This window comes from Temnothorax longispinosus, chromosome 5 (genome assembly GCF_030848805.1).
Source record: "Temnothorax longispinosus isolate EJ_2023e chromosome 5, Tlon_JGU_v1, whole genome shotgun sequence".
NCBI classification, from domain to species: Eukaryota; Metazoa; Arthropoda; class Insecta; order Hymenoptera; family Formicidae; genus Temnothorax; species Temnothorax longispinosus.
In genome coordinates this window covers 1,161,514-1,187,409 of record NC_092362.1, presented here as the reverse complement: position 1 = coordinate 1,187,409, position 25,896 = coordinate 1,161,514, and the positions used below count along the sequence as shown (strand labels likewise).

The following is a 25,896-nucleotide window of genomic DNA, read 5'->3' as shown; positions in this document are numbered from 1 at the left end:
AAATGTTATTCATTATTTTTAAGTTTACCGAAGAAGGAAGAAGATAGAGAAAAGTGGTTCAAATTTATTGGTCGCACGACAAGCCGAACAAGTTCGGTTTGTAGCAAACATTTTGAAGAGGCCGATTTTAAATATAAAATATATGGAGATGCGGTCAGGAGATATCTGAAATCAGGAGTGTGTCCATCAAAACACTCTGCACGTCTGCAAAGCACTGAGTAGGTATATTTCATATGAGTAACAGTATCAAATAATACGTAAAATTGTAAGTAATCGGCGTTCAGTCTAAGTCGTCCTTACAGTCCATTTCTATTATTCAGTTTCTTCCAATTCTTAGAACAAAAAAAAACAGTTTATGTACAGTTATTATTTTATCGTGGCACTTGGCCCTAAGTACATAACATTTAATTAAATTAAAAATTGTGCAAATTAGAAATTTGCACTTGGCTTCCTCATAGAGGAAGCTTTAGCGGTATTGACTCACGGCAACCTGAGATGGCTCGCGGCCCTTGACATGGTATATTCAACAAGTACTCTGTGGAATTTCTTTACGGCGGACAAATGTCCAAGCTTAGCGGGAAAACCGAAAATATTTTTTATTCAAGCCTGTCAAGGCCTTGAAGTTCATCCTGGTTTCAACCTAATAAACGAACAATTAAGTTTCACGGACCAATTAAGTTCAAACGCACCTCAATTACACGGCAGCATTCCTATTCACGCTGATTTCGTGATTAATTATTTTATTAGTAAACAGTATAAAGTTTTTATTGGTATAATTCAAGAGAATATGGACTTGGAGGCATCGAAGATGTCGTTTATGGAATCTACGAAAATTTGAGATGGAAAAGGCGGGATAAGAGCTCTCGAGAGAGTGGGCGCCGCATAGATTGAACTTAAGGAAACGAAGAAACGGAGAGGAAAAAAAGAGAAACGTGCGAAATGATGCGGTAGATAAACGACAGGCTCGTAGATTCGCTCGTAGGATATCGCGCGAGCTCATTGCCTTTCATGAGGACGGCGAGTGTTTCCAAGACCGATGGTCAATTCCGGATCCCATCCAATTCTTTTTCGTAAAGTCCACTGCCCGCACGCGGATTATAAATAAAGATGAAGAACACATAAACGTAACCGACTGACTCGCGAAGACCCGGTTTCTTAATTCTCACCCGACGACGTGCAGCATACAGCGGTGTCAATCTTACAAAGTGTCTCAGACATACTAGCGACGATTCACTAGAGATCGGTCTAGATCGCGGATCTTGTTGCAAAACAAGATTTCGCAAAAGAAGAAAATTATCCACGGCGTGTTCCGGCGTTAAACGCGATTAAAGTCTCAATTCGCCATGACATCCTCGCCGCGACCAAGAAACGTCCTTTCGAAGTCTTTCGCATTCTTTCCTAGAGGATACACCCCTTGGGAAAAAACGGAGACCGCTTACGTTTCGCGCGAATTGAATTAACCTTACGAGACTGCGTTTCCCGGAACGTTCGCTGCCGTATTAATTATAGCGGCGCAGAGTTGAGAGCAGCATCTGCGGGTGACGGCGTCGTCTCGTACGAGAAAGTGGCGGGCAAGAGATAGGGCGCCGGGGCGAGAAGGGTCGGAGAGAGAGGGGGAGAGAGAGAGAGAGAGAGGCGTTTTGGAGGGGTAAGGAAAGCCCGGAACCCCTCGATCCCGTGGCGAACAATAAAGAAATTCCACGATTTTCTGCGGGACGATACCGACCGCAAGAGCGCGCGTTGTCATCTTCGCATACCACCACCGTTCGCTCGGTCGTTCATTCGTTCAACGTTGAACGAAGCGCGGGTTCTCCGAGTTAATGAAATCCATCGGCGTCAAGTCGAGCCACGCCGCGGCGAATCGACATCATCTCACGCGTGGGAAGCCATCCGCTATCGCCTGAAAAATTAAAAATTGCGACCCAACGCGCGCTTGTCCGTCTCTCTCTCTCTCTTTCTCTCTTTCTCCCTCTCTCCGTCGAGAGCAAATCGATTTCGCTTTTCATTAAAAAAATTCAACTTTTCTCCCTTCGAATTAAATCGCGTAATGTAATGTGGAATCAATTGTCATTTCGGGTAAATGTTGACGTCATGCAAAACGCTGGCTAATAAAGTTATAAATTTATGTACAGTTTGTGGAACAAATCCATGAAAAACACTTAGCCAGGAAACTGTCTATATTATTGAAAGCTTTTTCTTTTTTTTTTTTTTAACGGTAACTAGTTCAAGTAACTTTTCCCATGGTAGCGAACCACATAACCACATGATTATATTGTAACTCAAAATTTCAATATCTCCACGACGTGTTGGTACTCCCATATGAGCATCTCTGCTTGTGTATTGTAAAGTACCATTATGTGCCTTCTTTTGGTCAACTTTTAATTCAGTGCTCGATGTACAACGAGAAGCTAAACCAAAGTCAAGTAAATAAACTTGATCATAGAAATGCATTTCTACAAATAACGGGCCATTTCTATGTGGTTCAATTTTTATAGCATTAGAATAATCTTTAGGAATTTTTTCAGAATATGGTGCAGCAGAGTAAACCTCTCCGAAACTGCCGACGCCGATCGACTGGCCCTTCGCTATGTCCCTGAGAATCTCTCCGGCCGGTATCGGCTCGGGCACTTTATAACTTTTCATTGACGGTGATTTTGGTACTTTCGCTGCCATCACGTCGTCGGATCGTCCGAAGAAATCAAAGATCAGCTCACTGGACGCATCAGAACCAATCGTAACAGAACCAATCGACAGATCGTGAATAACGTATGCGAGAAACAAATAAACAATTACGCATCAATATGCACGATAATGCGAATAAATGCGAGGCTTGTGTCACGAACATGTGACGACAAGCAACACAGGCAACTGCTTGTTAACTAGAGTGAGTTTTGGAACATGACCCTGAGTCGCCGAAGGAATTCAAACGCCTTAGAAACTACTTAGAAACGTGCAATTTGAATGAAATCTATCCGTTGCTTAAAACAATTTCGGTATTTATTTAGAATACGGGCCTGAACGCGAATATAGATGAATGTTCAATCGACGCGTATTTGTACGAAGTGAAAGAATCTGGCAGATAAACGCGGCGGTCTGTCTCGCAAAGCGAGATATTAATTGTCAAAATTAAGAGTGAAATTGTAATTTCTAATTCGCTTCATTACTTTTCAATGCGTTATCAGTTTACATGAGCTTATTCCCGTTATTTTTAGTAATGTCACATTTCGTTATTTTGTAAATAGAATTATTTATTCTTATCTATATAAGACCAACCTATTTCATAATCTAGAGAAATATAAATCTTACCGCACTTAAACTCCAACCATATCGTACTGACGTATTGCGCTTGATTATGTTCGTCCTCGCACCGCGACCGACGGAGGAGATGTAATCATATGACGGAGGGTTAATGATTTTGCGGGATGACGTAATTGAGCTCATTGAACGGTTAAAGCTTCTCGCGAATTAGCACGTGCTGCGAGATCGATTGCCAGTTGCCACGAGCAACGCGCGCGATAGGCAAACTATCTGAAAAAAAAAATCGCAGCAGGCAGAAGCGACGCGAGCCAAACGGGCTCTGCCCTTTTCCAACACAAATATGCTTTCCGTGTAAAAAATATCATCTCGGAAAGGACAACGGCGATGTTTCTTGCGACATACATAGGTTAAATCCTTGCTTTCTCGTATTTTATTTCGTCCCGTGTCTCTGCGCGACGTTTGACGTGGGATTCGACGAATCTATTTGCTGCAACGCGAAATGGCGAATCGTGGGCGAGACGCAGGTAGAACCTGGTTCCCTCGGAACGGACGAAACATTCGAACGGATGAAACCGCCCCGCAGCCGCTGCCTCATCTCGAAGATTAAATTCGCGACTACCGACAAGACTGCGTCGACCGTCTTCGCGGCAAAGACGTCAGGCGAGAGGCCGGGCCCGGATCGTAACTCGCGACGTCCCCGTGCATTTGCAGGTAGTGTCGGCTCATTGAATTCTATTCATCGAGCACCCGAGTTGTGCATCATTCAATTACGCGTTTTCTCAATCCTGCTCCCTATACACCGAGGGGGAGACCAGACTTTCGCAGCACCTCTCTCCATTTCCGTACAATGCATTATTTGGCACCTATTGTGCTCGATGACGCCCGTGCATTTGCCATGCCACTTATCGAAGATTATCGATAACTTGACGCGTGCTTTATAAAAATAAATAAATTAAAAGATATCGGGAAGTATTAGAAAAAATGTAAAATTAAATTTTTAACCTGTAAAGTTCAAAGATCCAAAGACAATTCAATATTTTCAACTCATTTACTTTCGCATAGCATATGCGCTGGAGATTTTGTGCCAGATATTTTGTACAATCACGTCAATATTACGATGCAATAGCAAATCGCTAATATAATTCTTTTATTCTATTTATAGGTATCACTGAATGATAGCCGATTATAAGATTCAGTCATAAGATTTATTCAAGTCGACGAAAAGAAGTGAACTATGGCTCGATTATTTTATTTACGTATCCGAAAGATACGTAACGGGAGTGCAAACTTTTATGGCTGACAGAATAATGTGAATTACGAGTAACGAACATCGTCGTTTACTCCTCGTCATCATTCACCTTTTATGAAATTAGATCGTAATAATAAAGCTTTAATATAAAATAAATCACAAATCAAGTTGATTATCAAGATTGTATATAGAGTTAATAAACCCCAAAGTGGAACAGACTCCTAGGGGGCTTCAATTTCTTCTCTCATTTGCAAATACCGATCTTTTTGGTTACAAATTATATACAATGTACTTTACAATAAACGGACGTTTCAATACTCTTACATACAAAAATCCACGGAAATATATTTAAAAGAATATCACCTGCGATTTTGTATGTCACGTCATAGTATATGATATCGAAAAAAATATTTATAGATTATAATGATAAATGATTAAATTATCCGCCCCTAATCTAAGCGCTAGGATCATTAACTGAGATAGCGGAAACCGTTGACGAAGCTGACCCTAGGCAATATTAATTCGATCTATTTGGATGCTCTCGTTATCTCGATGATAATCCTAAGGTTCGTTCGGGAGTCTCAATCTGCTGCTGGACGGACGCGGAACAGCATTAAAGAAAATAACATTGATGTTTTTATTTTACTTTCAGTTTACATTGCGATCGCAACGGTACTTGTCGAAACCGTCGCTCCTGAGATTCAACGAGACGAAGGAAACGTGCGCGTTGTCCATCGCCTGAACCTAAATCTCCAAGTCCGAGCATTCGTGCCGCTTCTCACGCTCGCGCTGACAAATTCAATATTTAAAAATGGAACAAGTAATAAAAAAATTAAAAAATAATCTTCACCAGATTCATTTCGATGTTGATCACCCACCTATCTATGTGTAAAACCTTAGGCTAAAACCGATTAGCGGCGATTTCTTTAGCAACAAGTTGCACCTCGTGTGTTTTCCCCAGGAGTTTCCTAAAATCAACAAGTGAATTCGCTTCTTGCCTGGAATTTCTATATTGCTTTCGCGTTCGACTCCACAGGTGGCAAACTGGCAACGAGAACGACTTTCCGGGAAGCCCGTCACACGAAAGAGGTTCGCTCGTTTATATTTGCCTACCTTAACAAACGCAACACTCGAAGGGTAGAATAACCGTCTCGTGTTTCTTCTTAATTGGACAATGTCAGAACGTCGATTCACAAATGTCAAAAATAGACGGCGACGCGACGCAATGACGGCTAGGGAATATATCGGCGCTATCTTTGTTTCTGGAATGCGATAAGAGCCGTTTTAATAAAGAGCCGAATGGGCGTTGACGACTCATATAGAGAATTCTTCGCGATCTTTGCATTCCTTTGTAGCCTCGAAGTAAATTCCGCGCGAATCGCGCCATTCCCAGGCGGCTATAGTCGGGGAATCTTGATTACGTTCGTTGTTCCGCTTTAGGATAAAAATTATGAAACGATTCACCTCTTATTCCTTTTTACAGCCTTTCGCGAAAGAATTTGCGCTACTCAACAATGTCAGTAAAAATAAATTATGAAAGCAAATTATTTTAGTTTTCGCATAAATTATAACTCATTTTTATAACAAAGATGACCTGTATTGACGCGGAATAAGAAAAAATGAATAGCTGCAGATAGTTTCAAATCTGTTAAAGATTGACAGGTTTGAGGAGGGGTGGGTCGCGAGGGAATGGATGATACAGAGACAATATGGGGGCGTCGCTTCGATGGAGGGAGACGAATGACCAGAGTATGTCGAAATAGGCCACGCGAAAGAGGAACTCATCGGCTGTGAGGGTGGGGAGGAATGAGAAGAGGAGGAACAACAAACGGAAACGAGAGGAACACGGGAGAAACCGACGACGAGTGCATTCGTTCATCGTCGTGTGGTTGTGTCGCAATGGCTGAGACACAAAGAATACTTGTGTATGGAAGGCATCCTCCATGCGCTAATGATAATAGTTATAGTAATAAACTGGAAGAGCGCCGAAGATTGTTATTGCGACACAATAACAAATAAATTTAGTTATTATTTTAGAAACAGAAGAGAAGAAACGCAAAGGAAATAAAAATAAATTATCATGCGTGTTGCGAAAGGGTGTCTGCGTATGTCAACGTTTTGTATGCGCATGTGTGTGCAATGAAGGGAGAGAAATGTATAGCCAGAAGGCAGGGAGTGAAAACAGGAGAGAGAAAGAGGGAGGAACAGGGAGCGAGCAAGAGAGAGAATATGAGGGAGAGCGAGAGGACGCAAAGTGCGAAGGGGTGGAAAGCGGGAAACCTAGTGACCATGCGCCCTGTCGGCGGCTGGGGGCTTCTGGATCTTTTCGAGGATCAAGAAGAGGACGTCGAAGAAGCACGGGAGACGCAGACGGTGGTGGGCAGAGAGAGCGACGGCTCCAGGCCGGCACGAGCGAGGTGAAATGCGCCCTTATCGCTCTCAATCGTCCGTGCAGTATCTATCGGGGTGTCCCGACACTCCTCGCCAGCCGGGTCGCGGCCTCGACGGCTAGCAACGATAGCGGCGATACAGGACCGGAGAACGCTCGCTCCGGCCGAACCGACCTATCTCGAGTAAGTATTGTCTTCATAAATATATTATATAAATTTAAAACGAATAAATGTAAGTACGGTGAACGACGTATAAGTGTACTCTCGCGTAGATCCACCTTGATAAATTCAGGGATCGGTACGTCGATAAAGAGACGCGACGATAATATAATTTCGCTCATCTGTTCATCTATTTATTTCTTCCCGAGCGCGAATCATCTGATCACGTAGACTTAATCGTAAGAAATACGATGGCTATTTTACGGTCCGTGCCGCGATTTATTGAGTGAAGTATTCTTACGCTCGATTCGTATAGCCGTCGGCGCTTTATCACTTAACGTAACACGCCAGCAAGCGCGAAAAGAGTTACTGTGTTCTCGCTCCTTAAATAGACTTCATGGATATTGGGAGGGATAAAGATTTTTTCAAAGAATAAAACTAAAACGATTTTATCTATCGTCTTGCAACGCTAGAAATGGAAGCTAATTTTGTTTTATCAGGAAATTAATGAATTAATGTTCGTATTATCTCGTTTATTGCATAATGCGGTCTAATTATTTGAAACGGTAGGAAGCGGGGATTTAATTGACTATATAAACGAGTTATCACGCTATTAAATGTTTAATTAATAATTCATATTGCGGTATTACACGTTTAAGTAATGTGCTTGGTAAGCACTGTACTTCACCGAATTACATTAATTAATATGAATTATTAATTATAATAGATTATCTGTGTGTGCATGATGATATTGTTCTTCGATAATAAGCTGCCGTAACAAGTTGTCAGTAATATTTAATATTTTAAATTTATCCGTGCATATGATCAATGACATTCCTACCTTACAAGATAAAAAAACGAAATTTAACATTTTACCAAACCTTTTCAACCTTTTCAACCTCACCCTTATCGTTTCAAAAAAGCAAAACATTGGAGCATTTATTCGTACAATATTCAAACAATATAGAAATTAAGCAATATTATTAGCATAAAGTGTCATTAAATAAGAATGTTATGTTCCGTTTAATTAATATCAACATTAATTAATGTTATCACGAATTGCGTAATCGACATTTTAAAATTTCCAATTTTAAGAAAGATAAGAAAACTAATTAATTGTACCCTTGTACGTAATCGATGTGACAGATGTCAGTATCACACTGTCGGGTCATCTATAACCACTACATCAACGTATTAAGCATATCCGCGGTATTATTCGCCTGCCAGATACGTTTACGGAATCTTTAGACTCGTTGACGAGGTGACCGGGAGACACTTCTGGTATCCCTTAGTCACATAACACCGGATTTCCCGATCGTGATCCGCGGCTATAGAACAAACGCCCTCATTTCCACGTGTCATCCGCAGTCTCTGGCACCGATCTTTCTCGGTGAGTTCGCGTCAAAAGCGCGGTCGGATCGAGAGGGTCGGCGCAAAAGATGGAATTGCAGAAGACAGAAGTCCTCGCGTGACTTCAGAAAACCCGGATCTGTTTCCGGAGAATGCTCTTTCTCTCGACGTCATCACTTCAGAATATCTTCTCAAGGCGCGTCCTGTCTCGGAGCACAAAATTAAACATCAAATCTCGTATGACTAAAAAATAGTCACGTTTTGCGAACTTATATTGTGGATTCTGCGATTGCTTAATGACGATTTTAAAAAGACGATGAAAGATCAGGACAGTATCAATAATTGAACATCGTAAATGTGAGACAAGAAGACGATGATACTATCGTCTCCCTTCGTCTCTCGTTGTCGCCCGGCTTCTGACACAGAAGCAAGCTAGTGAGAGGGTTGGAACTTCAACCTCGTAAGGTTAATAGAGTGATCGGTAACAAGGTTATAAAGCAATCTGCATAACCCTGTCCAGTACTTTACCCGACCTACGGGTTTCACGTTACTGCGAGCGGTGTCGTAATTACCGTCTCTAATGCGATTACCGGATCGACAAGACCGGCAACCGAGGGACTGTGAGATCTTTTTCCGGTTTTTAATTACCTCGTTTTCTTCTTCATAATTACTTCTCTCTCCTAAGTCTCGGTAAAATCTTTAGTAAGATATGAGATATGAGAAAAGATTAACGTTTTTTTATTTTTTGGCCAAGGGTCGAATTTTTAAAGTTAGAAAAAAATGATTTATTATTTAGTTGCATTTTATTCAATTTAAATCCATAGCGATTAAACTAAAAAGGAATAAAAGAAATTAAAAATACCGTGATAAATATTATTCGTTTCCTCTTTGTCAGCAATATTAGAATTTAAAGAAACTATGTACAGATGTTATATGTTAGTATCCCTGAAGAATTTAAATTTTTTCTCATTAAGTGGTTTCGTTATTTCGCTAAAATCTCGAAGCTAACTCAAAACAATGTCCAACAAAATCAAAAGCCCTAAAAATATATCTTTTATTAATTTAATATTTTGACACATTCATCTCTATTTGCACGTGTAAATTACAAGCATAAATGATAATTTCAAAATTCTATTGAAGTAAGTGTATTGAGTGACCAACACCATAAAGGAAAAAAAGGAATTTACAATAAAATTATTCTATGCAAAATTTCTTTTCCGAAAAAATTATATATGAAAATTGGTAGATATATATTTTAGCTAATTATTTGCACTATTTTTTAGAATTAGCACCTATGCAAAAATTTAATGTAGAATGTATCGTGCCTTATTCGCGATTCTAACCGGCAAAAACGTGTTAGGAAAGAATCGATAGGATAGCGGTAAATTCATTTACGCACGATCGAAGACGTAATTTTATTTCCGGGGCTCCGTCTCTGACCTCGTCTCGTCTGAAGTCTCGTTTCACGGCTATCCGAGTTTGATTTACATCCGATCCCTTCCTCGTAGTCGCATTTCGATACGCGGCGGAAGAAACGTAACGCATTGCCTGGACTCGAATCGCCTCCTAATTTTGTGAGCAACCAGGCGCGAGCTAAATTGAAATTTATCTATGAAGCGATCCGAGGCCTCGGCAGTGCCGTCGCAAACGAGCTTATACAAAATGTGCCTTTTTTCGTACGTGCGTTACATCCCTTTAATTTTCGACTCCCGGAAAATTGTATTGCTGCTTAATAATTCTGAAGATACTTTTCATTTTCTTTTGATTTGATACCTTAACGCGGATATTATTTCGTAAGAGATAATGCTGCATTAGTATTACGGTGCGACGATATATTCCTTGCAAAAGTGGATTGGTATCGACATTTGATTTTGCTACACGATTTCAATAAACTGTTGAAATACGTCGAACAATCTATTTCAATCGGCTATACTCAGCACTTCGATTGTTTCTTTATAAAGAAAGCTTCCTTGAGAAATCCTAGCTAGTGGAAGCACACAGGAAGCGTGCCTAGTATATAAGAGTGTGTTTCACTCAAAGAGTGAACACATTTTTATAGATCGTATATGCTACCATAAATAAAGTTGCAAACGATAAATGGGATTTCCTTATTAAGCTGATTAAATTCAATTTTCTTCTCCCACTTTATTATTCTATTCATATATCACTTTGCTAGCGATAAATTTACGTTTTATAATAAAAATGTATTTATAAAAATGTATTTATACTAAATTAACAACTAATCTACATCGTATTAAAATTTATAAAGGCTCCTGCTGGCTCGATTGCCAAGTCCGTATTGACAGTACATACACTGGCAAAATTGTGAACTATATGGCCCGGTTGCACCAGCCACGTCACAATATAACTTTAACCTTAGCTTAACTCACTCTTCATCTCTTTCTAACTGTCGCTCTTAAACCCTTAAGCATCGTCTACAATACACAGAGTAAGCGTAAAGTAAGAAGTAACAGTATAGGCATAAGAGGGCTATTTTCGGTTTAAGAGAGCTGGCGTAAGGGTGTAAGCGAAATAAATTAATTTTATTTCTTACTCCTACTCTTATTCTTACACTTACGCTCGGCCAATCAAAACCCAACAGGCTATACGCTTAATCCTGCCTATTCTTACTCCTTACTCCAGACTTACTCCACGTATTGTAGACCGGTCTTTAGGCCCTTAGGCCTAAAAGGCGTGAAAAATGACGTTAAAAATCTAAATTATTCTTACAACGTAAGTTATTTTTCGTTTAGTGCAGTGTTTTTATATTTATAATATTTGTCGTACTGAGACTAAAACATCTGCTGACGGCGATCCATGATTTTTGCTCGGTCATTGCGGCGCGCAAGAGCTTTGGCCCGCAAATCCTGACGAGAACGTTGGTGCCCATCGTTGCAGAATTTTGTCTTGTATAAATTCGCGAAAGAAATTCTCGGTCTTTTGCGCGTTTCGACAGAAGAGGCAGGAGAGAAATAAAGACAAGAGAGGGAACGAAAATAGAGCAACACCGAATAGAGCAAGACGTGTTCGCTCTTTGACTTTACGCGAGCAAGTAAAAAAATTTCAAACAGAGATGATCTATCGCTCTTATTAGTATTGATCGATACTAGTAGAGTGCGTAAATGCAATACACAAGAGTACTGTATGTATCTTGTAATTCCATTGCTTTAAAGCTAATATAATTTTAAGGGAACATATATGTATTAACTGACGAAATAATTTTGTCATCTCGCAATATTACTCATTCACGCAGGCATTTATATTATAAATCATACGAAAAATTTTGCACATGTTACCATACCATTGACCAAGCCTGAAATAATTAACTGTAACAGTAAGGTGATTGCAATTAAATCAATTTTTTAATAAATTACGAGTTTAGCGGAAACTTGGTTTGGAGAGCCAAAGTGTGTTTTTGTACATTCGTATACCGGCGCTTGCCGGTTACATTATTACATCAGCGCACTCACTTTCACCTATTGAGGAATTGCGCGCTTTACGAAAAGTACTTATTTCTAACAAAAACATTATTATTTTAATGTACGTCAAGAATTTTCATGATGCGGGTGCATCGATATCGCCCCGGGAAATTGCATCGTCCCTTTGTATTTGACGATTTGCAACGACATATTGTCGACCAACGGATTTTGCAATGCTGACCTTACGGAAATGACAGCGTGGCTGGACTTTTATTGTTTGACGATGGTATAACTGCATGTTATTAATTTTATTTCTGCGTCACTGAAGAAGATCCAAACGAAGGACCAAAACATTTGTAAAAGAAAGCAAACAACAAGTAGAAAATTATATACCTTTACACGAAAATTCCTCCATCACTAAACTAACTGAACCACCATATTGTTATAAATGCCCCTATTGTGGCCAATGTTATCCATCTACTCTTCAAATTCGGAGCTTAAGAGGTCACTTGGCAAACATACGTGTAAAAAAAGTATTTCATTTATGTAAAAAATAGATACTAAGAATCGACGAATGCTAAATGTATAATGTATGAGAAACATGACATTTTTCTCACTTCAGTCATCAATTCAAGATGGCTGCAATGAGTGAACAGGAGCCTTAATTAAAATTGCTCAATATCAATAAATTATTGTCAATAAAATAATGCAACAATATATATAAAATTTGAGTGTACGAATCATGCTTTAATTTCTACGAAATATCTGCTATATTTGAATTTACGATTTGTTGGATAATTGTCTTATTACTAATTGTTTTATCACTAATTATCTTATTACTAGTTTTCTTATTACTTCAGTAAAATCCACTCTTAAAAAAGCCATGTAAGAAATTTAATACAATAAAAAGCAGCAATGCACAATGCGAATTGTCTGGAAAAAAGCAATAATGCTATCACGGATTAAAATAAATTAACTAAGCTGCAATTATACATTTAATCCTTAAATCGATATGCAACTCTGTATAATAATTATACAGAGTGTTCCAAAAATTTCTCCTAATTGCAAATTTTTAAAATAATTTTAAATATTTCTTTTAAGATTAAAAACTTAGATATCATCTTTTACTATACAACCGTTTAATATTTCATTTTTATAGTTTTCATGATAAAATTTAATTCGATTTTAAATAAAAATATACATTAAAGTGTATCCTTAAAGTAATCTTAAAATTAAACTGTTGTTATCCACTGGTATGTTTGAAATTTAATTTTATAATCAGTAAAAAAGAATATATTTATTGATAAATTAAGAGTAACTCTTCGTTCCGTTTATAATTTGTAGAAAGGAGCGTGTAATTCTCTTTTTAGAACATCTTGTATAAAGTTTTAATCTCTCCTTACCGAACCTCTCATCTTATGAAGACTACTTCACATCTCGTCTTTAATTAACAGGTGATGCCATTATTACAATCTGACGGACAATCCGCCGCGAGACAGCTGCCGAGATGTGCGTGGGGTATCATTGTTAAATCGTGCGTAACATGCGACGTACTCTGCCTAATGTGTCGGGAAAAAATTCAGTTCATCGCGATAATGACGATGTAAGTAGATCATGATCTGAGATATTGATATTAACGAGCGACACTCATTATTAACGCGCCAGTGACGAAAAAGTATCCCCGAAGCGTCATCGCAAAACCGTCCGTCGTGCTCCACGGGGATGGATCTGCGTTAATGTACTCGAGTTAACTTCGTGTATGAAGTTCGAGATATTCGGGGTATCGGAGACCACGTAGTGCGACGATCGGACCGACGGCAACGGCGGAACTTCATAATATACAGTGATTTTATACGGAGGTAACGTGATTTCGCGACGAGACATAATTCGCTTATCATGCAATATCGTGCGACAAAGGGAGAAGCCAGCACCGTCTTCGGCGTAATTGCTCCGGATTGCGATAAAGCGTTAATGAGTCGATAGATAAAAACCGCCCAGTTCAGCATTTGGAATCATGTGAGATTAGTTTGAGTATTCATCTGCAACGTGAACGAGCACACTATCATTCTTCCTTGAGTGGCACATTTATTTAATAAAGCGCCAAAGAACAATAGATTGTCTTTATGAGTGCTACCGTAATCTGCTCTGACGAAGTACTTCCGTTTAATGTGATATGTAAAAAGATCGTCGGGTATAGGCCTTACACCGATTATCTTGATGGCTGGTGGATGTATATATGTTTTATTCGTAGCTCCTTTTGTGTGAAACGCAGCTTCATACCACCGATTGACTCCTTAGTTTCCAAGTTAACTTCCTCTGGTATCACAAAAGGTAAATCAGGTTCCTCACTGTCACTGTCCTTTTTGTAAGCCTCTTCACCTTTGAAATACGTCAATCTCGATAAAACTTGATTAGTCGCTTTGCTCAGCGATTTCGTTTGCAAGCATCTACGTTTTCTGCTCAAAGTACGCACGACCAAATCAATCTCCAGGCCATCACACACCTGAAAGCTTAATCGCGCAATATTTTTGGACGGCGCTTTAATCTGCTGCACCAGATCAACCAGTGATGTCATTCTGTGAACATCTATGTCCGTCTTCCTTGACAGCATCTCTAAATCTTTATAAAACTGATCGTGCACCCAATTGTTTCCCAAACCAATCACGTACAATTTAATGTCCGAGTCTTTCAAGGATGCTGCCTTCGATCTGATGCGATGTTTTTCGTCGTCCGCGAGTTTAGGGGTGTGACAAGTAATCAGAACTATTCTGCGTTTGGTAAGAACTGTCTTTATCTTTAAGAAGATATCCATGGCGTATGTCAACGCGTCGTGAAGCAAGTACGCATCCTCGGATTTCATGCTCTGGTAACCCTTCATGCCGCTTTTAATTAGTTTTCTGACCAGTTGTAAATCGTCCAGAGTAACAACTCTGAGTTCGTGTAAACTCTGAATGTTCTTCCATGTTGAGTTCGCGTCGCTTCCTTCGGTACCAAATAATACCACACCCATCCAATCCTGCATACTCCATGCTAGCTTCTGCCGAAGAATTTGCTTGTACAACTTGAAAAACTTTTGGATATGACTGAGCTTGGTCTCTGGTTCTATCTCAAACATCTTCTGTGTAGCATCGACGAGAAACAATGTGGCTTCTATTACTCCGTACCATTGACTCACTTGTAAATCGTCTTCCCCATCCGTATTGTAATCTTGTACGAGTGCTATTTCTCTAAAGGGATTGAAACGTCGATGTCACAAAGACTAAAATTCTGCGAATCTCTGACAAATCTACATGAATCTACGACGTTTTTATCTTTATATTTGTCGATGGAAAAAAAACCACATTATGTGATAAATATTACTGAAAACAATATGGTTTTTATGTAACAAGTTATTTGGTGATATGTACCATAAAAATTGGTAATAATCACTAACCCTTGGAAAAAATACTAAGCCTTGCCATAATTATTTGTTAATATTTACCAACTTATTTGATTAAATTCATTTAACATTGAGTTGAAACTATTTCACTAAAGTAGTTATACAGTAAGGTTTGATAATTGTTACAAAATTTTTTTCCAGTGTAGATATAGTATTAGATAAATAGTCTTAGTTAATACAGATCTATGATTATCGATACTACGAAATATCCGTCTTTTTAACGTTATTGGCCAAATTATAAGCAATATTAAGGAAAATCTCAAGAGTAGTTTTCCATTGGAAGAAATCTTGAATGGGACGGAAATAGTCTGAATGCCGGAAAAGGCGCATCTACCTTAATAGAAGATAAAATCGTCTTCGCTGAAAACTGCCAATTGCGAAAAGTGGTCAAAATTTGCGATTTACTCCTTCGCAATTTCCTTTCGATTTGCGCGAATCGTATTTTGTCCACTTATCTTCAGGGTTAGTTTTGAGATGCTTGCGATGAATTCAATTTTATCATTTTAGAGATTTTGAGCACACGAGTAATGTTCGTTTATTTGTTATTACTATTTAATTTTGACTTACTCGCTAAACACGGAAAAAAAGGATTTGCTACCATACGGACAACTAACATTTTTTGCTGCAAGAGCTAATTAATTTTGCAATAATAGTAAAACCTTTTGCTGCAATAGCAATGTTAAGCAAAACTTTTTGCTCCCATATTTAACAAATAGACTTGCTGTTGCAACAAAACTATTTTTTTCCGTGAATGAATCACTATGGTGATTGTAAAATTTGATTGTACGTTTTTTTAACGTTCAACATATTTATTTTAATATAGGTACGTAGTACAGAAGTGATTATTAACAATAAACACTTTAGATCATAATTTATTAACTAAAAATCTTTTTATATATATTAATTTTATTGGTGAAAGAAGAAAGTTATACATATAAAAAGATTATGATTTATTATTTTATTCTTATACGAAGATTTTTAATAAGATATAGAAAAATAAGAGAATATTCTCCTAGGATAAGAAAAGAAGATGATACAGATAAATCTAATTTCACCGAGTAGTAGCTAGTGCTAGATTTGTATCAAGTTAAGTACTTATGAGGATACACATATGCAAAGTTAATTTAAAAAATAAATAAAGATTTAAGATAAAAAAGTTATACGTCTAATAATTTTAGAAGATACTTTCCGTTCAGAGAAGTTTGATTGAGTGCTAAAATCAGTGGCATTATGTAATTTAGTAGTTAGATATTATAATATTAAGTTAGTAGATAGTTATAGTATTAAGAAGATAGATTTTATAAAAAAAAACTATATGCGAGGAAAAGAGAGAGCAATATAAAAAATGCGTTTACTTGTTTTTTAAACAAATGACATTTTATTCAAATGTTGCCGAGATGTGTAAGTTCTTTTAAAGATTTTTGTTTTGTTCGTCCGCAATTACTTTCAGCGTCAACCTTTTTTTCCGTTTTTAACATGTGACATTCGCACGATTGTATCAAGTACAACGGTCCTAATTGTCGAAGTTTTCTATAGAAAGCTTCCGTTTCGTCTCGTTGAAACTCGCTATCGACTCGACGTTCGTTTAGCGCAATACAATTAACCGCATTAATTACAGGCTTTTAATAGTACCTCCCCCGTTCTACGTTCCGCGCGCGCGATGCCCGCTTCTCTTTTATTCGTAATAACTCGGTTACCCCACGCTTTTAGTCCACCTAATTTTCACGCTCGCCCTCTGAAAAGGCCGCGGCATCAAAGGCTATTGCGACTTTCAACTCTGTCTCGCGCGCGCGTTCACGGTACTTTACCATATTTTTATTAAGAAACGTCGCGTAAGAATTTTGCTGTAAAGCGAATCGAAACGCAATTCTGATGCATTATATCTCCATCAGACACTAGTCTCTCTAGCCTTTGATTTAACTTAAGTATGATTCAAACGAGAGAATTCTTTCGATCCGGCACTCTCTTGATAAAATCGTATCTCTCTCTTTTTCTCCCACGAAGTGGAAAGAATTATCGAATAATAAGACCGATGAGCGTGTTCCTGCGTCTGATTTTTACGGAGTCCCGTACGACACGGTTGGTATTGCGAGATAAGAGTCGCTTGAGGGCCGAAGAGGCAGAAGCCACGGGGATCTGTACGCACGCATACGCAAAGGGCGGGTTATACATCTACGCCGCTGACGAAGTCGAAGATTGATAGCGCGGGTGAGGGGGAAGGGGAGAAGAAGGGAGTGGGGATGAGAAGGGAAAAAAGAGGTGGAGAAGGATAGGCGGATGGAGAATTGGTATGAAGGGAAAAGGAGCGTGAGAGAGTCGGGGAAGCAATCAGCATTTTCCTGAAAGCCAACTCCCCGGGGTCCGCGCGCATTATTCTTGGGAAAGACCGCTTCCCACCCGTGCCACTTATAAGCTCCGCTACCTTCCGCCATGACTGACTCCCTTCTGATTCCGCCGTCCGACCCCCTGTCTCCCCTATTCACCATCTTCGCCCTCTCCTCGTTCTCTTATCTTCTTGGTAATTACGACAAAGAATGACCGCAAGACGCGCTTCTGTTTGTACTGGGCTTTCGTACCGGCGCGCGATGGGATGTTGAACGTTCCGCGTCTCCGTAACCTGCTGGCTATTCCCATCGGAAACATCCCCCGATCGATCTAACGTCGTATGCCTCCCCATTCCTGCGGAGATTCTCTTTTTTTTTCTCCGTGACCGCCCGCCGATTTGTCGCCCGTCTTGTTCCCGCCGCGAGTCGCGCGATAGATGTGCTTACTCTTCTGAAACGCGACGGCATATAAAAAAAAACCGTTTTAATCTCTTTTTGTACCAGCTGCAGTTGTCATTCCTCCTGTTGAATATTTACTGGCGGCGAGGAAAACTTCTCTATTCTCATTTTGTTCGCGGAGAAAAGTGTGTATCAAAATTGATGTTGCGCATCTATTTTTATGTATCTAACACGACAACGTAATGTATGTATGCTTTATTTCTACCTTCTCTTGTAATGACACAAAATACTCGTAATGTATTATCTAATAAGCTCGACGTAATCATGCGTTATTGTTAGCGCGAGATGCGAATTTCGAATGAAGCGTTTACGCAAAGCCGACAGTATATAGGTGCCGAGATTCTGAAGAGGCGGTTGACAGGCGGTACGAGTCGTTGAAAGGGTATGACGTGGGTGATCGTTTTGCGATTGACAGCACCTCTCGGCAGCGGCGAGGTTGATGAAGTGGTTTTGCGGGGATCTGCCGACTCATCGACGCTCGTTATGTCGACTCGCGTGCGGAGTGCGCGCCCTGGCGTGAGTGTCGTACGCGATACGGCAGATTACGCTATCGTACCGCATACACGAGATCAACTGACCAAAAGTTTTCGTCGTTTGAGCTAATAGAAAAGTCGTGTCCGCCGTCAGCGCGCGGGATTTATTGTAAAACGTGACCACTCTGCGTAGCCGGCCGTTTCCGCGTGCGAATCGCACGCGCGCGCGCGGTCGCCGGAATTTTTCACATATAATAAAGAAAACAGAAAATTCCGTCGTTTCGCAGTAACACGCTCCGAAATAGAACTTACTTTCGCGCGAATGGTGAAAACCGACGGAGAAATCGTCACGGAATTTTGATGCGCGAAGCAGCAGTAAAAATTGTTGAACAATTCTTGCGTGTCGCCGCATTTTCTTAATAATTATTATTATATCCGCTCATAATTACCGATGTTAAATTGATCCTTGCGGATACAATGGCAGAGTTATAGGCAACAACGAGGGTTGGAAGGGAAGCAGTCCTTTAAGTTTCTCTTCGCTGTTCCGCAGACGAAGTTGCGTTCTACGTAGGGTTAGTTCCTACTTTAAGAACCAATTAGTTCTGGTTGCTATATCTTGCTGTACTGAATGTACCGCTTTTGCCTCTCGACTCGATTATTCACAGATTCTTTGTGCAATCGACCTCCTTTGAGTTAATATGAGGCTATCGTTTGCAATATTCCTTTAACTTTTTATTTGCTATTATTTCTATCATTCAATATTGATTAATAACATTCATATATGCAAGAGAGGAAAATTAATTTTAACATTGATATATTTACATCTCTGTTAAAAATATTATTTTATGAACAATTTTTGAATATGTAACGTACTTCCAAAATTAATGGGCGAAGTAATAGTGTAATAATTTTCGATAAAATTTCTGTGAGAGAAGAGAGTAAACTAACCAATTAATTACAAATAAGAAAATTCACGGAAATCGATCGACGAAAGGCTTGGAAAGAAGAGAACGAAGATGCGAATAGAGGGATGCAGATAGCTTAAAGGGCAAACTGTTGCTTTAGGTCTCAACAAGTAGGTCAACGACCGAACCATTGGATGGAGATTTGGGTATCTTTAATGTTGTCCGTGGCTATGTGCGCGCGAGGTACACATATTCTCGCATTCAGTCAACCACTCGTTTTTCTCTTCGTATAAACGCGCTTTTCTCTCTGAAAAAATTCTTCGACATCTAGAACTGCGTAGCACGCGTCGCTCCCGTCGCTTCGCAGTCTTAATTAGCAACAATCGAATATTATCGGTAATATAAAATTTTATTTTTAATACTTAACCCTCAGGTACTCGCGTTAACAGTTTTTCGTACGCTACGCGCACATTTACACGTAGACGATCACGATAATCCTGTTGACACACTCTCTTTGCATTAATTAGTGTTCGCAGTGTCCAATAGACTACAATGTCCTCTTTTCGAATCTGCGCGAGAAAATCGACAAGTGTAGTTGGTTTAACGAGAACCTGATGGAAAAGTTTTCGAAGGTAAACGCGGTAAAGTGTCAACGCAATACGGGACTCGATTGTCCATCTTCGTGAAAGGCCGTTCGATCGGTCGGGATCCATTGATTTCTCGTAATTTCTATTTACCCACTTTGATCCCTGGCAAGAAAAAAATACGACGAAAACTACGTGTTGCGAAACGTGAAATTTTATCTCGCGTCGTTTTTAATTAATCTCTCACTGTCTGTTTTGTCAATGTTGTAGAACATCAGAGGAAGGATAAAATTTAAGAATGGGAGGTGGAGACTGGAGTGGTTGGTTGCAACGATGCCGGCAATCCCGGAGGCTCGTTCTTGTCATCGTCGCCATCGCACTGCTGCTGGATAACATGCTGCTGACGACCGTAGGTGAGTGGCCTTTTTTTTTGTCACAGTCTATAAATATTTCTACTTATTATATCGTACGTTAGTATTAATTAATTCTGACTTCATATTAAAACAATTTTAACATATTATTAATCATTGCTTAATTTATAATTGTCAATTTTTTTTTACTCAGCCAGATATTTGTGCAATATTTTGCATCGATTAACTGCTTTTGGCAACTGTATTAAACTCTTATTAATTTATTTTAAAATATCATGAAAATTAAATTTAAGCTGATCTGGTTCCTTCTGGCAGTCTCCTTTTTCAGATTTTAGAGTTGCCTCTTTAAGCCATAACTTTAAGTTCCAGTAGGTCAAGTATTCAGAATCATTAACTTCATTGCTCTTTCTCAACCGTGGTCTTTTACGTGGTTCGTTATAAGATTAGCGGACTTCAAAAAAAATTAAATCATAATATTCTACTGGAAAGATATCTATTCTACTCCAAATATTTTACTGCATAAAATATAACAAAAGAAAGATACTCTATTGGATATTATTATGATTAATATCGTAAATAAATGTTAAGACAAAAAATATGTTAAGACAAAGTATAAGTAAAAACAAAATTGTAGAAGTTTTATTAATTAGAGACTAATTTAATGCTTAATCTCTTCAGGGACACGTATACATAAGCAACATTTATTTTTTTATTTTTTAATTCTAATATTGCTGACAAAAAACAAGCAATATTCATCGTAATATTTTTAATCTTTTTATCTTCTTCAATTGACGTAGATTTAAATCAAATAAAATTTTAAATCAAAATTTAAATCATTTTCTTCTAACTTTAAAAGTTTGTCTCTGATTAATATATTATTGCACGGTTATTACTGTTTTCCTAATTTTTAATACCCTTACCAATCCCTCTTTAAATTCTATCGGCGGCCACCGCTTTTCTCGGTCCGCAAACTCATGTTTAATTCAAAAAACGTTCGTTTATCGCACTGGACCGGAATGTCGAAAGAACGTATGGACTTTTGTGTATCGCGCCGCCAATCCGGATAAGTGGTCATGCATTTATGCAGCGCGATCCCGTAAGAAATACACGACCTACGAATGTCGTCACACTTGTCGAACAAATCACGGAATCCACTTTCAATCGTTGTAAAAAATTGTTCTTTATTAATTATGTGTCTATGCGCATATGTGTCTATGTGCCTATGCTTCATCATTAATTATGTGTTTATGCTATATATTGTAATTACAGTAACGAATGAAATTCAGTTTTTATTCATACTTCTGAATCCTATTTTAATAAATTTACTTTTAAAAATATTTGCTTATAAATAAATTTTCGATAGATACTTTTAAAATCATTAAAATTTAGGTTGTTATAATAAATCCTGAGAAACTATTCGAGACGAGAACGTTGTAACAAAAAAAAAACGAAAAAAAAAGATGCTTGGAGGTGCTGGGATTTGAACCCAGGACTTTCAGCATGCGAAGCAGACACTCTACCACTGAGTTACACCCCCGATTGATAAGACAGTTTTTAAATGTGTTCTAGACTGTAAACTGGTCTGCCTTTATTCCCTTTTTCTATAAACTTGATATCGCACAAGATGGAGAGACTAGTGTTTTTATTCGTCGTTTAATTTTAATAAATCCTCAAATATTGCGAATTAATCATATATTATCAAGTATACAGGGTGTCACCTAATTCGCGCCCACTATTTACACAGTAATATTCCTTATCAAAAAATGAGTCAAAAAATCAATTTTTTTCTATAATGTTTAGTAAAGCAGTAATTATTTAGTAAAGTCAATCCACTCGGTGCCGTCCTTTAGCCGGCCGTACGTCAGTGAGCCTGATGGTAGTATGAGTGAGCGCACACTACCAGGTGCGCGGCTCACTGACATACGCCCAGCTAAAAGACAGTGCTGGTTGGATTGACTTTACTCAATAATTAAAATTTTACATGTATATATTACTATAGATTTCATAGCTTATCGATTTTCCAGATGTTCCCTATTTTTCATTTTGCATAAATATTTTAAAAACATTGCCTTATATGAATTCTTGCAGTTCCAATAATACCGGAATTTCTCTACGATATCAAACATCCTAACGCAACATTAAGCGAGCACCTGGAAGGAAGTGCATCTCATCAAACTACGGTCGTCACCACCACGTCGCCAACGGCAACAACAACGCCAAAATGCACTTGTGCTCCAAACATATCAGTTGCATCTCCATTGGAATTTTTACATGTTACGACTCCTTCTATGAATCTATCAGGTAAATCGTGCTTTGTCGTATTATTTCTTATTGCGGATAAATAACAAAATAATGCTCCGATAAACATTGCAAAGCCTATTAACCAGTTCACTGGTGAACCCGAAATAAACGTTTTGTGCCAAAACTGATGAGCGAATAATTTTGTATTTTACATGGAAACTAGATGAGTACGTGAACAGCGTCAAAAGTAGTGACAACTTCCAGTAACAACTAATGATGTCTTTTTCATATGATTTGATAGACGACAATAACTACTTATACCACAATATGTGGTCAAACAAACTAGCCCATATGAGGAGTGTATGAAGTTCGCACCCCTACTTTAAAATTTTTTAGTTCTGATTAGAGTTCTAGCTTCTTTCGAAGAGCATAAGAGTATTTTTATGTTTATAAAAAGAGTTCCGGCGATTAACACTTTGAAAAAGGCAATTGATAATTTAGACAACTTAGCGCCGACTTCAAAAAATGAAAGCAATTCTTAAAAGTATTATTCATTTTGCACCGATTTCAAAAAATTGAAAAAAATTCTTAAAAGTATTATTTTATACTTTTTAAAGTTTTTTTCAAATTTTTTTTTAATTTCTAATAATACGAATAATTATTATCGCATATTTCCTTACTGTGCCGTATTACTTATATTTTACGTTTCCGTATATTTTATATACTAAAACTTTCCTGGAAAATTGCTCTATAGGACAGTGAAAACCGCATTTAAATCCGTCCAGTAGTTTTAGAGAAAATCGTGGACATACATACACGCCGAATATAGAACCTCCTTTTTTTTAAGTCGGTTAAAAAATGGAATGCTAACTTCACACCCAACTTTAAGACCGAACAGTTCTGAGTAACTTATTTGATTCCTTTTGAAAAATTCTAAAGTTCCTGATAAATAAAAAATTGCAAAACCTTAAAATAGTTTTAAAAAATCATCATCAAAACGCAAATAATATTCACGGGAATAAAAACTTGACAGATGGTTCGTCCTGGCCATCTTTGGAGTTGTACAGCTTGAATATAACATAAGCCATAACATAAGAAGAAGAAGGAATATAAACTTTAAAGAAAACTTATTGAACATATTAGACATAGTCTAAAAAAAAAGCCGTTCGAAATCGGCGTTATATATAAACTGTAGGTGTCATTTTGACACCATCAGTTTATACAGACCTTATGCAGACCTTCGAAGTCGAATATCTTCTTAAAACTCCCATCAAAACGCCTGCAACTCTACCACTAACTAATGGCAATGCGGCCACTAGTTAACAAGATATTCGAAGATGCAACGGAATGAAATTCGACTAAGCCCCGTTTCACACGTATTTGACACTGGACTACTGACGCCGGGTATCTGATCGCGAAGTGTATGAATTAATATGAAAGCATTTACAGGTTTGTCCGATAGACGGTTGTAAAAACAAAGAAGATCGATCGGATACCCGGCATCGGTAGTCCGGTGCCGGATGCCTACGTGTGAAACGAGTCTAAATCTTTCTGTCCGTAAACGGTACGGGCACGGCACGGTTATGTCTAAATCGATCTTAAATCGGAGATATATTCACGGAGGGTTCGTTATACAAATAATATTGATATAAATCTCGCAGCATCGATATATTCGCGTATAATCGACTAAAGATGCAACGATAAAATTATCGTAAACAATATCAACAAGTAAAACGCATAATTTAATGCATTAAGTACAGACATTCATGGCGTGTTAAAAAGTTGAAGAAAGTTACGTGCAACGTGCGTAACTTTCTTTCATTTAAAAAAGAAATGTATAATTTTATGAAATAATAAAAAGGTCTTTTTCTATGCGGCTAATTCACTGCAAATCCAAGTGTTATTTTAACTAAAGCTCTTCTTACACATTTCTTGTCATTTTGAATAATGAAACTTAACACGGTTCAACATATTAATATGATTAAACGTGTTGATTTAACACGCAACAAAACATGTAAAACGAGCTTCAGTCAAATGTGTCATTTTTAAACGTATATGCGTGTAGAAATAACACACTTGGATTTACAGTGTCTGATAAAACGGCTTGCAATTACAATTAATTACAAAATATTCTATACAAACAATCATTAGTCTATATACTCAATATAAATCAAAAATGGTATAGTTACTGTCCCTACGCATTAAATATCAAAAGATAAAATTTAACTAATACCTTGAGTTAAATAACATTTTGTTCTTTTTAATTACCATGTGTCGAAATTTATTATTTTAACACAAATAATGTTATTTTAACTCCATTGAATAGTCAAATTAATAATTAAATTAACATTGTTTTAGTTAAATTAACCCTTTAGGGGCCACACATCGATCCCGTTTTTGTTTTGTTTGTTTTTTTCCTTTTTTGTTTTTCTTCTTTTTTTTTTTTTTTTTTTTTTTTTTTGTTTCTGTTTTTTTGTTTTTTTTTCGGGTTTTTTTTGTTTTTTTAAATATTTTTTTATGTACATAATTATGTACACATGCCCCTAAAGAATTAATGACATATTGAGTGGCAGAGATGGTCTTATTTCGCGTGGCCCTAATACCAGAAACGAGTTAACGCCGGCGAAACTGGAAACGATCAGTTAGATTACGTGATCGGGGGCATTGTTGGCCGTGTACCAAACCCGCGGCCGACCGATCGGTCGCTCGCCGATCCGCGTTAAGTACGCAATCGCGTATACACGTACTCATTCTCTTGAACCTACTACCAGTTATAACGCTGGCCACGGCGGCCTCGCTCCCGTCCGCGTTGCAAACAGCGGCAAGACTACTACCTTTTGTAAATTGTGGCAGAAAGGAACGCAAAAAAAGTGGCGAATTCGTGTTAGAATCCGAAAATTCAAGTGACCTGAAAACTACGGTGGTGCGAGCACTGTCGTATTGTATCGAAGGAGTCAAGCTGTCTTAAGCCATTGATTCTCTGCACGAGTCTCTTTGAGCCTAAAGTCAGAGTCAGTTACTGGTCTAATGATGCGAATATATAGCCTCTCCCAGTCAAGTCATGCGCCCACCTCCCAGTGGTCTCGCTGGACCGCTGCAATGGGGCTGTTCCGATTCAGTACGGCTCGGTCGCAAGATCTGATGTCGGCTGGCCAGCGCGTTCTGCAGTAACCAAGTGGCATCAATGGCGATCTGACTGCGCCTCTAAGAGCCTGTAGTGATACGGGCCCAAGTACCGCTGGTGAGTTGTGGAGCCAAGAAAGGGCACGGTTATC

General features: G+C 38.4%; 1 protein-coding gene, 1 long non-coding RNA gene, 1 other non-coding gene and 1 pseudogene across 4 annotated transcripts in view; 2 read left to right on the top strand and 2 right to left on the bottom strand.

Moving 5' to 3' along the window:
* Positions 1 to 3,043: 3,043 nt before the first annotated feature.
* LOC139813630 (uncharacterized) lies at positions 3,044 to 5,319 on the top strand. The gene is made up of 3 exons (XR_011732198.1): positions 3,044 to 3,969; positions 4,421 to 5,073; positions 5,160 to 5,319. It is a non-coding gene; the product is annotated as an uncharacterized lncRNA (long non-coding RNA).
* A 1,516-nt stretch (positions 5,320 to 6,835) lies between these two features.
* The window catches only part of Vmat (Vesicular monoamine transporter), a 39,231-nt gene continuing 20,170 nt past the window's right edge, over positions 6,836 to 25,896 (top strand). Inside the window, exons 1-4 of one of the 2 annotated variants that reach the window (XM_071777723.1) lie at positions 6,836 to 7,080; positions 13,280 to 13,428; positions 20,280 to 20,422; positions 22,469 to 22,681. In XM_071777723.1, coding sequence (XP_071633824.1) covers positions 20,308 to 20,422; positions 22,469 to 22,681 — 328 coding nt within the window. In that variant the 5' untranslated portion in view covers positions 6,836 to 7,080; positions 13,280 to 13,428; positions 20,280 to 20,307. The remainder of the gene's footprint in view (positions 7,081 to 13,279; positions 13,429 to 20,279; positions 20,423 to 22,468; positions 22,682 to 25,896) is intronic. The other variant, XM_071777722.1, reaches the window with a different exon arrangement.
* LOC139812814 (X-ray repair cross-complementing protein 6-like) lies at positions 13,794 to 15,066 on the bottom strand (annotated as a pseudogene).
* Positions 21,846 to 21,917, bottom strand: Trnaa-cgc (transfer RNA alanine (anticodon CGC)). The gene has a single exon. It is a non-coding gene; the product is annotated as a tRNA-Ala (tRNA).